This window comes from Capsella rubella, unplaced genomic scaffold (assembly GCF_000375325.1).
Source record: "Capsella rubella cultivar Monte Gargano unplaced genomic scaffold, Caprub1_0 scaffold_7, whole genome shotgun sequence".
In the NCBI taxonomy this organism is placed as follows: Eukaryota; Viridiplantae; Streptophyta; class Magnoliopsida; order Brassicales; family Brassicaceae; genus Capsella; species Capsella rubella.
In genome coordinates this window covers 631,586-643,436 of record NW_006238917.1, presented here as the reverse complement: position 1 = coordinate 643,436, position 11,851 = coordinate 631,586, and the positions used below count along the sequence as shown (strand labels likewise).

General features: G+C 35.1%; 2 protein-coding genes and 1 long non-coding RNA gene across 4 annotated transcripts; all 3 read right to left on the bottom strand.

Moving 5' to 3' along the window:
- Window positions 1-1,474: 1,474 nt before the first annotated feature.
- LOC17879843 lies at window positions 1,475-2,574 on the bottom strand. The gene is made up of 2 exons (XR_002833042.1): window positions 2,288-2,574; window positions 1,475-1,739 (listed from the first exon to the last, which is right to left on the bottom strand). It is a non-coding gene; the product is annotated as an uncharacterized LOC17879843 (long non-coding RNA).
- A 269-nt stretch (window positions 2,575-2,843) lies between these two features.
- On the bottom strand, window positions 2,844-4,708 carry LOC17880711 (lisH domain-containing protein C1711.05). The gene has a single exon (XM_006283623.2). It carries the CDS (start codon window positions 4,373-4,375, stop codon window positions 2,978-2,980), a length of 1,398 nt encoding a protein of 465 aa, XP_006283685.1. The 5' UTR covers window positions 4,376-4,708; the 3' UTR covers window positions 2,844-2,977.
- Window positions 4,709-6,753: 2,045 nt separating this feature from the next.
- On the bottom strand, window positions 6,754-10,669 carry LOC17877432 (L-ascorbate oxidase). Of its 2 annotated transcripts, XM_023778996.1 has the most exons (6): window positions 10,651-10,669; window positions 8,676-8,873; window positions 8,501-8,593; window positions 8,198-8,410; window positions 7,897-8,079; window positions 6,754-7,817 (listed from the first exon to the last, which is right to left on the bottom strand). In XM_023778996.1, exons 2-6 carry the CDS (start codon window positions 8,715-8,717, stop codon window positions 6,861-6,863), a joined length of 1,488 nt encoding a protein of 495 aa, XP_023634764.1. In that variant the 5' UTR covers window positions 8,718-8,873; window positions 10,651-10,669; the 3' UTR covers window positions 6,754-6,860. The 2 variants fall into 2 exon arrangements, with proteins under 2 accessions (XP_023634764.1, XP_006283412.1); XM_006283350.2 differs by lacking the exon at window positions 10,651-10,669 and having other exon boundaries at window positions 8,676-9,402.
- Between the last annotated feature and the right edge of the window lie 1,182 nt (window positions 10,670-11,851).

Here is an 11,851-nt window from a genome sequence, read left to right as displayed (position 1 = left end):
CAGTGAAAGAGTAAAGACAGATTAATTTCGTAGGTTTAGAAACAAATTTTATGTTCAAATGAAATGGATTTTGTGAGAGTGGGAGAAGAGCAAATTGTACACCGCATGAGATTGTGTGAAGCACACAAATCAATGTGTGATGTCTTCCTTTCTTTTTTCAGATAAATGGTTACATCATCACACTACCTTACATTTTTCGTTTTATGGCAACTATTTACACAAATGTGAACGGATGATAGTCGTTTACAAAAAAAAAACTAAATGGGCTTGATATAAAACCCACTACAAATATGTTGTGGGCTATTTTTCACGGGTCTTTAAACTGGTTAATTTGGTGAATCACCATCGTACAATAAACCTTCGAATTCACAATTGACTACACATACATGACGCAAAAGGCTGAATGATCATAACGTTTCTGTACAAGTGCAGAGTCTATGAGTGACACTATTTGGTGAATTAGTAAGCTAATGTCCAAACGAATTAGTAAGCTTGAGAAGATGTTTATAATTTTTAGTTACAACATCAAATTCATTCTAATGGTTGTTTCTACGATATTAGAAAGAAAAGAAATAAAAAAAACAAATAAAAGTAAGAAATACAGTATATTCAAAGCATGAACTCTATTTACAGTTTAGTTCATATTCATATCATATTTTGTATAAATAATATTACACGTCAGTGAAGTTTGAAACACACCATTCCGGCACAAAACGAGGCGAGGTGATGGGCTTGAGAAAATGAGTGGCCCAGACAGCAACACGATTAGACAGAAAAGCCTCTTTTTCCTCACCAGACGTCCACATGTCCACCGACACAAGTCATAAAACATCACCCAGGTTCCCGTCGGTAACTCCATTAAATTACCGAAATGCCCCCGTCTCACGAAAGTCGGCGACTCTACGATTCCGTTGATACCCCACCCTTATTTAATTTTTGACTTCTGATGTCCACAAGAAAAACATTATAATTTTTTTTCCGATTATCCATACAAACATTTAATTCTTCTCGCCGTCCGCAAAATAATTATTTAACACATTTTTTTGTTGTAATTTTTACAGTTAGTTGTGTTTTACAAGGAATTAAAAAAAATACAAAAGTGTAAGAGCAACATTATCAATAGGTTCTTTGAATTTAATCTTAAAAATAGTTTATTATTAAATTTGAAAAGGTAAGAGTTTTTTGTTTTTAGTTTTGAGGTGTGTTTAATGGTAAACTCTTAATTTGAGATTCTTAGAAAATTTTTATTTTAAAATTAAATTAAATTAAATTTTAATTTTAAAAAAGTTTATAATTCTCTTGGTTTCAATCATAATGTTGTGTTATGTGACTTGAAGGAGCATGAGCCATTGAAGTATTTACGTTTGGTGGTGAGAATTGTTGGTACTGATGGAAATCCTGCACATGGATTGGTATCGATGTCTCCGCAGGTTCATATTCAAGCTCATTTTACATAATGTTTTTGAAAGAGTAAACATGAATAACTTTTCAGATCAAATTCAAGAACTTTGGACGTGTAGTATTCGAAGCTAGTCAAACAAAGGTAGATTCACGAGAGGTGGTATATAATCAATCTAAAGACCAATTAAGTAAGCACAAGCTTGAAGCTTGAGTACAAAGTATACTCACAAACCAGATACTGTTTCAAAGGAAAAAACCTGCAAGTAGGTAATAATATCAATTGTGGGTACTCTAGTTCCTTGTTCTTCTTGTCTCACAACCCATTGGTAAAGTTTCTCCTGTAAAACAAAAAGTCTAATTCATTAGAACAAAAGAACTCAAAACTTCATATTTACAATATCATGAAACGCTATTGAATGATGCCAAGAACGTTGTGCTGCCCCCATAAGGAAGCAACGATCCCTAGTTCATCAATTGAGTTAGTCTGAGTAGAAACAAAAGCAGGCACTTCAAGATCAAAAGGCCACAACTTTGATCAGTAAGACCACGTATTAGCTTTATATGAAGATTAGGTTCATCTGATAAGAACCAATTCAGAGTGTCTCTCGCTCCATTGATTCAATTAGGACAAACTTAAAGAGATTATATCAGCACAAACAAGACAAAAAAAAAACAGAACAACCAAAACATGATATCCATGAGTTAAACAATAACTCTAATCTTGAAATCAAATAGCAACCAAACAAAACACAAGCCTTCAAATTTCAAGGTAGTCAACCAACATCAAACAAGAAAAGTATTCAACTTTTTTTTTAATCGAACCAAGAAATCAAAATCGAAACTTGATACAGAATAAGGTAAAGAGAGAGAGAGAGAGAGAATAGACCATGCCGCGACGTTCACTGGCGAGGAAAGAGACGCGTTGGTGGTTCATGGCGTGGGTATAAAGCTGAGAGAGCGAATTAGCAGCACCCCCAAACGCTACATTGTTCGAACAACCTCATCGAGCCGTGTGGCCTCGGATTTTTGTTTCTTCACCTTTAGAGTTCGAACGGATTACACAAGCCCTAGATTCGATAAATTAGGGATTCGGAGGATTGAAATTGGTAAAAGAAAAAAAAGAAGAAGAAATGATTGATTGTTGGTGAAGGGAAGAAAAGAGAGAAGACAGAACGCGAGCCATTGTTTTTTTTTCTCTTCTTTTTCTTCTTTGACCAATACAATAATGTCATGTGTGCGTCTCTTACCCTTGTTTACGTCTTTTAAGGAAGATACGTCTCTTGAGAAAAATCAACATTAAACTTTAAAATTAATCTTAAAAACCTTAAGAATCACCTAACATCTTACCGATAATGGTGGTCTAAGAGTTAATGAGATTATGAGATTTTATCAATTTATTATACATACAATTGAATATTTTTTATTTAAAAAAAAAAGAAAAAAAAGTTTCCAACCATCCACCAGTAATTTTCTTTCTATTGCATTTTCTCAGCTAAAATTTTGCTGAATTTAAAATATAAAAATACAAAAAAAAAGAGAAATATAAAATGGATTTATATGAAATTTTGGGAAAATTTCAATTTTTCTTTCCTTCGTCACCGCCTTCTTCCAAGTACTCTTTCTTCCTCCTCTCGGCACTAGACAACAGACAAATCAGAAGAAAACACGTGGCGTAAACACCGTGGATTTTCCAGTTCGTCTTCGGAGGCTGACGCAGCACCACCCTATGAAACACCGCCACGTAATAATGTAGACCCACAGCAAAGCCCACGAAGGTCTGAGCTAAGCCCAATACTTTGAGGCCCAAACCACAGTCTGTAGAGAAGACGAGAACGAGGTACATGAGAAGAAGCAAGAGGTAGAAGACGTAGCCTAGGGTCTGCAGGATCTGCAAGCATACGTAGGTGGTGCTCGACGTTGCGTAGAGGAACTTGAGTGGCTCGATTCCAGTGACGAGCGATGAGAGGCATAGGATTGAGAAGTAGATCGAGAGGTAGATTTGGATGAAGATTAGGATCTTCTGGAGTGAGAAATAAGCTTTGAATCTGTTGAAAATGAGGGAGACTAGGAGCAGAGGGACGAGGATGAAGACGAAGGAGACCACGGAAGCTATGGTTGGTGCGTATTTGTTGCCGAAGTAGGGTTTGAAGTTTTTGGTGATCTCTTTGTTGGCTTTGTTGATGTAGTTCTTGGATGTGGTTGAGATTCGCTCTAGGTCTGGGATCAGGGATCTTTGGAATTTGGTTGGTAGATCTCTGAATTCGCTGACGAAATCTTCGTCTTCCTCGTCGTCGAGCCAGAATGGTTTGATTTCTTTCTCGATTGGTTTCGATTTGGTCACTGTTTTTGAGGATGGTGTTTTCTTCTCTGAGAGAGGTGAAGAAAGCTTGGAACTTGGGGACTTGGTGGTGGTTTTGTTTTTGGATGAGCTTGATTTGGACAGATCTGCTGATTTCTTGATCGAAGAAGTAACGGGTTTTGTGGAATTTGTGGATTTGGTTCCGGAATTTGTGGATTTTGATCCGGAATTGAGCTTCTTGAGCTCGGAGCTGGTCTTGGTTGTGTTAGAAGAAGATTTGGTGGAGTTAAGTTTGTGAGACGTACCCATGGAGGTCTTGGCGAGTTTAGTTTGGTTCTTGGTGGAAGAAGAAGAAGATGAGATGGGTTTAATGAGCTTGGTTTGATTCTTCTTGGCACTAGATGTTGTTGATGATGAAACAGAAGCAGTAAGCTTCTTCTTCTTAGGAGGAGGAGGAAGAATGGTTTCATCATCATCTTCACCGCCATTTGAATCCAGATCTTTCACCAACAATCTCCTCACTCGGAAATGTGGATCTAAGGGTTGTGTTCGTTGTAGCTCATCGTGAACAGAGGTTTCTGATGAGGCAAAGAAAGAAGAGCAAGAGAAGAAGAAGAGAAAGAAATAGAGAAACAAGACTACCTTTCTAAAACACAAGTACTTGAGTGGAGACATATTTTTACTTTGCTCTCTGAAACCTAGGATCCTCCCCTCACTGTTTCAGACAGATCTTGCGAAGAAAGATCGCAAGCTTGTCAATATATAGGAAAATAGAAAGAGAGGAGAGAGGAAAAAGAAAGAGAGGTAGAGAGAGAAGCATTAGTGACAGTGTGCATATGTGTTTATATATGAGTGTGCTTGTGTGTGTGAACAATACACTGACCAGAGAGAATTCACTAATTTGATAATATGCAATGTACACTACTGTTTAACCTCACCGTCATGTTGCAGATTCTCTCTGCTACTTGTCTAATTCGTTTTTATATGATTCTCCAAAAAAAAAAATTTGTATATACTGTATGTGTTTGTTCGTATTTGGTAATAAGTAAAAAAAGGAAAACTATGTGTTTGAATATATATATTTTTATTGTACGTGAGTAAAAAAACAAGAGCAATCATTTGCGAGATCTAAAATTAGAACGGTCGCTATCTAATAAATAAATATATAGAAGAGACATTTTTGTGATTATAAAACAAAGTATTCATACACTTTTTAATGGAAACACAAAAGGAATTTAAGTATAACTACTCCCACAAACTAGTATCAGATATGGTTTAATGGGAGAATCCCATTGTCAAGAAGAAACCAATCTTTCCACTTACAAAATATATCATATCTTTAGTTACTTTGATTTCTAGATTAAAGATCGAGTCTAAATTGATTACGATGGAAGTTGGAATGTGATTTTTATAAAACGAATTTAAAAGAGAAACATGAAAAGGAAATAAAGAAGAAAGGGATGAGAATTTAATGCAAAAGTGAGAAAGTTGAGAGATCACTCACATGGAGAACCAAAATAACGACACTTTATTATTTTACTAGTTTCTAAAATCAGTTCTTTCTCAACGCGCTTTGGTTTTATTTATTTTTGCTCATGTGCTTAAGCAAATAAAATTGTATACTCGTGTAGTTTAATCATTAATAACTGAACTAGTTGTAAGTTCGTTAATACTTAATACTACTAGTAATTGACTAATCGTAACAGTAGTAACTTGACTGTGGAGATGGGTCACATGGGACGTATTTATAAGGAGGTTGATTTTTTTATATATAATTCGATCGAGTTTGACGATAATGCAATATATAGCTTGTATTCCACTCGCTCATACTACTACTGCAAGTGTTCGAGTTATAATGTTCTTTAAAGCAGCAAGTGATCATGAGAGTCTTGCGAAGACATTTAAAAGAATGAATACTACAAGCTAGTACTAAACAATTTTACTAACATACAATGATAACCGCATTATACTAGTGAACCTCTAAAATTCATGATAATTATTAAAACACGTAAACTATTCATGCAACTATAACAAACACGCTTTCAAGAAAAGAAAAAGCAATTAAATAGTATTAAGTAATGAATCGCGCTGTCTAATTTTGTTTGTCTACTTAACCCATTGTGTGTCACAAGTCAACGATCAACGACTTTTGACTCCACCACTTTTTTGACTTAATGAGTTTTTTTTTGTTATTAAAAAGGTGAAAGTGGGATAGAAACTGACAAAATTTTAACTAGGAATCTTGTAGATAGAGATTTCGAAAATGTCGAAATCAATAATTATCAGTAGATGTATAGTAAAGGGTAGTAAAACTATGAAATAAATGTTATTAACCGAGGTGTAAACTAGTTTGATAGTGGTATTAGTGAATGTATTTTGAAGTCTTTGACCAAGGTCTTTGATCTAAAATAATACAGAGTGTGTACCACCAAATCCCCAAAATGTGAATGTGGACTTTGTACTAGAGAGGTGATTGATAAACAATTGACTTTCTCTTGGCACCTTATATTTAATGTAACCTCTATAATTAATTATGTACTGGCGAATAATGTATTCCTTTCTATTTTATTTTTTCCACCACTTTTATATAGTTTTTTTAGCCTGACATTTAAATAACTGTTGGTACTCTGCATGCCATTAAATTTTTTTGTCCGCTAAATCGCTGGATCCTATGTAAAATAAGTGCCAGAAATATATCTATGCTCGTTTCTCAAAATTCTAAAATTTTACTTTTTTATAAAAAAATATAAATAAAAAAACCATTTATTCACGAGAAAATAAAGATATTTTGTAAATGACTTTTGTTGAAAAGCTACTCTCTTTTTTCCCATCTGCTCAAATGAGTGAGAAGGACCCATGTGCTAAGCATGTGCCTGAAACTAAAATGGGCTTAAATTGGGTCCATTAGTAAAACCCCCTTCAAACTGTCCCCATTCTAATGATGGATTGGATCTAAAGCAAATAGTTATTTTAATAACGTAGTTTAAGTAGACCAAACAATTGCTAAATTATTAATAAAAAAAAAAACAATTGCTAAATTTGCGACACGTAAATTATATCAAAAGTGTTTATATCTTTCTTTCCAAAATCTATCTATACATCAAATCAAATGTTCAATGATTAAACAATGAATGTGTTGTATATGAACTATATATACAAATCACCGTTTTGTCTGACCGCATCCCATTATCGAAGAAGGTAAATTAGAAGAAACTCTATCGATCCCAGACTCGAACACAATCCCCATTCCCATGAAAAAATGCGACTCAATGTGGCAGTGAAACGACCAAACGCCTGGATTATCCGCTCTGAAACGCAACGCCGTCCATCCAAACGGGTGTACCGCTACCGTGTTTTTCATTATCGGGTCGACCCGGTTATACCTTTTCGGATCCTCCGACTCGTTGAACTTCCCTTCTCCCTGCCCAACCACCCAAAAATCGTGACCGTGTAAATGCCACGGGTGCGTTTCGCTGTTCTTTGCGTTCATTGTATTCGCGTTTTGTAATATCACGTCCACCGTTGTATTGAATCTCAACCGGTAGATCCCGTCGCTCGTTTTCGCGTTAACGTTTTGAGGTGTCGCGAATATGTCGTAGTTACCAGAATCGTAATTCTCCGGCGGTGTGAAACCCCAGTCGAACGCGTCAGTGAGGTTCTGCTTTAACGCGATTAGGTACGGCGTTTTAGGGTGGAGGTAGGAAACGTTGTTGACCGACCAACGTCTGTATCCGTTGACTTCGTTTTGTGTATTGAGAAGTACGATGACTCTGTCAGAGTTCTCAGGCGGCGTGTGAACGAATCCTCGACGCGCCTTGATCGCTAGGCTTTGTGCAAGGCGGGGGCGCGTGTCGTTCCATTTCGGCTGGAGATTTGAGGATTCCGGCGTGGGAGGACGCCGTCGTGGGTGGTTTGGGTAGTAGTTGAGCACCGCGGTTGCTTGTGAAGTGTTCGCCGGACGGCTGACTATGCTTGTGGTGATCCAATAGTTTCGACTAGGGTTTTGATCAGCCTTGATAAGTACGGAATAAGTTTCGCCGGAGTATATGAAGAGATTCTTCACCGTAAATGGTTCTACGTAGTGTCCATCAGTTTCAACCACCGTCAAGTTATGCCCCTGTCGTTTCAAATTCAGTCATCTTCTAAGCAGGAGAAACATTTAAAAAAAAAAGGTTGCTTGTGTCTAAAGCAAGTACCTCGATTTGGAAATTGAGGGCTGATAGAGCAGTTAAACTACCGAGTCGAAGCCGGTATGTCTTCCCGGGGATTACCGTAAGGACAAAACGGGAACAATCAGCGTTTGAGGCGTTACAGGCTCTAGAGAGTAAGCCTGGGTCGTTTGAGCAGTTGAATCTTCCTCTTCCTTGTATTAGAAGCGACTGATAAAACATCAAATAACATAACTTAAGATTGGTCAACATATTTTAAGGTTGGTCAATCACGGAATATAAAAATAGTCAAGAATCTGAGTCTTGAGTTATCAACAAAAAAGGCTACCTCTGGCTCACCAACCCACTTGAAGGGTCTAGATGCTAAACCGGTGGCGCTCTCCAACATGCTTTTGTGATACCAATCGGTTAACAAAACGTTGCGGTCATAGTCGTACGAAAACGGTTCGGGCTCTGTGACCGGAGGAGAAACTCGAATCATTCCGATTAATCCAGATTCTCTCTGCATCCCATAGTGTGAATGATACATGTATGTACCAGGCTACAAACAAAACAGAACAAATTGTTATTTAACATATAAGCACATAAAGAAAGATTGAAACTTAAATGTGAGTTTATTATAATTAGTTACCCTATCAACGACAAATTGGTAAGTGAAGACTTCTCCAGGAAGAATTGGACACTGAGTAACACCTTCTACACCGTCGAACCATGGAGTCCCAATCTGAAACATAAATCAGTCTTTTCAGCCACTCATCATCGAGTCACTACTCTGATATGTTTCTTTGGTCTTCTTTTTTACGTACCTGTCGGATTCCATGCCAATGGACAGCGACGTTTTCAGTCATGAAACTGTTCTTGAGCTCAACAACAATAGTGTCACCTTGTTGAGCTTTAATGGTGGGACCTGGAAACTTACCATTGATTGTGATTACTAGCTTCTGGACACAATCCGGTGACTTGAACTCGTACTTCACTTCCCATTTGAATCGCCGAATCTTTCCCTGACCGAGGGCGGAAGAAAAAAACAGGGCAATGAAACAGAGGAACGTAAGGTTGAAGACATGAACTGTGTCTGATTTCGGTCTCATCAGTGTTTTTTGGTATGTCTATCCGAGAATCAAAGAAGCTAAAGAAACTGTTATTTCGGTGGAACGTTTTATTGATGGAGCAACGATCGAGATTCTTTGTGTGTGATCATGTGTTTACATATATAATTATCATCTATATATAATAAAAGGTCACTGCAGGTCATGTGTTTACAGATAAACATTTTGCCTTTTAAAAACGCGTTTTACTTTTCGAAACGTCAAATCGGAACCTTCATATGAAATCTCTTTTTCTCTTACAATATTTACAAGTTCCTCCTACCTTTAAAGTCTAAACTATTGCCTTAGCTCATTGCTGCATTAAGTCACTATGAATAATATGTTAACGCTTTGACTTGGCTACTCCTTTATAAAAAAAACATGTATACATACCCAAAAAAAACATCTCGAATTTGAATAACTACAATAGAAAATTGATTAACATGTTCAAATCTTATCCGAGAAAATTATGGGTTTTAGGTCTGAAAATTCTTTAGTAAACTAAAAAGACTTACTAATTGTACCGTTCCATTTGGTCAAGTCTAATAATATATGTTAAGAAAGCGAATACCTTCGACCAAGTCAGAGCTTTGCATTGCGACGAAAAATCTACTTGCATATAACAACTTGCGTAAAATGAATTCAACTTGATTATAAGAACGAAAAATCTACTAGAATTTATTACCATATATTAAGAAAAGTCAATATCGACATATATATATATATATATACAGTACATAGCGGATAATCATCAGTAGGACAAGATTCAATACGTTTGGGTCTTTTATATATACTGTATGTACATACATTATTTTTAAGGAAACATGTTGAAGTTAAAACACTGAAGTTAAAACACCAAACATGTTGAAATTTTAAAGATTCAATGCATAAGTTTAATAAATTTAAGTTTAATTTTAATAAGTTCAATAATTTAAACTAATTTTTAAGTTTTATATAGAACATTTTACTTAAAACATTATTTTGAAAAAGTAAATAAAACTCTTTAAAAATTAGTTCAAATGTTAAATTCATTTTACGCAAAAACATGTTGAACTTATAACACCAAACTTACGGATCAAAGGAAATCCTAAGAACTGAATGCATAAGCTCGGATTGTTCTCGACGTATTAAATTTAACCTTTTAAACTAATTTTTAAGTTTTATATAGAAAATTATTTATTCTTTTTTAAAAAATTAGCTAAAGACAAACACTATTTTGAAAAGAAAACTCTTTAAAAATTAGTAAAAATGTTAAATTTAGTTTACGTGAAAACATATTGAACTTATAACACCAAACTGACGGACCAAAAGAAATCTTAAGGACTGGATGCATAAGCTCGGTTTGTTCTCGACATTTTAAAATTTAACAATTTAAACTAATTTTTAAGTTTTATGTAAGAAAAAATATTTAATTTATATTTAAAATTTTACTTAAAGAAATTATTTTATAGAAAAAATCATTAAAATTTAGTTAAATTGTTAAATGTTTTATAAGTGAAAACATGTTGAATTTATAACACCAAACTGACGGACCAAAGGAAATCCTAAGGACTGGATGCATAAACTCAGTTTATTTTCGACTTATTAAAAATTTAACAATTTAAACTAATTTTTAAGTTTTATATAGAAAAAATATATATATATATATTAATTAATTAATTTATTATAGAAAAGGAAATGAAGAAAGTAATACCTGGGTTGGATTTAGAGTAGTGAAGAGGCCTACACAGCAAAGCCCACTATCAAGCCCGGACGTAAACCCATCGTATTCCCTCGCGATATCCACCACTTGATGAAACCGGTGAGATCTTCTTTCATCTAATAAAGGAAAAAATGGAAACTTAAGACAGAAATTTTTTTTTTTTAAAAAAAAACAATAAATAATGTAAAAAAGAAATTGAAGAAAAAGTTACAAAACCTTGTGGTTTATCGACGGAACAGTGAAACACTTTGTTTTGGCTTTTTAATCTTCATCGTCGTCTGAGGTGAATGATTCGATTTATGTAGTGTGCTGATTAAAATCATGGAAACCTTGTTAGCTACTCGTCGCTTTCACTGGTCCCAAATCACATTCTGTTCCGATCATAGTATCCTCCTTCGCCGCCGGACTGAACATAGTAAACCATTCTTGATTGGCTCAAGACAGAGAGAGGACGGGAGAGAGAAATCATTCAACAACCAAGAAAATAAAATGATGAAATGAACTCACGAACGGCTTGCTTTACTTCAATGTCGGATCTTATCTTACAACATACATGTATGATGATTCTCTCTTTGCCGAGAACTTGGTTTATTACAAAATTAAAAAAAAAAAAAAAAAAAGATGAAAGGATTTAGATTGTGTTGTGTTTGGTTCTCGTTTTCGAACAAGGAGAGAACAAGAAGAAGAAGCAGAGAGAGTATCTTGGCGTTTGGTTGTTTCCTTTTCTTGGACGAGTTTGGTTTATTTATGATTTGGGCTGTCAACGGTTACTTTTACTTTTTACTGTTCACAATTTACAACGGTCAAATGTTTTGCATATTATATTTAAATATCAAGAGGTGAGAGGACGGACATGAGACAGGTGAATATATCAACTCATTGCTCCTCACGCAGAAAAAGATTAGTGTTACTACAAGTACAACGGGACTCCAGTCTACAATATAGAAAATTGAATAATTAAACATGTTCTGATTCTCTCGGCTCCATTCTCCTCAAACTCTTAATTTGTTCTCTCTTCTCTACCTTTAATTTAATTAACAATATCATCACATATGTGGATTCTTCAATATTGTGGACGAGGATTGAATTTATGGACAGTGAACAAAAATCAGTCCTCGTAGATGAACTATCATGTATAAGTAATCGTATATATGTTTTTTATATATATTAAAAGTGTTTTAAATGTGATTAA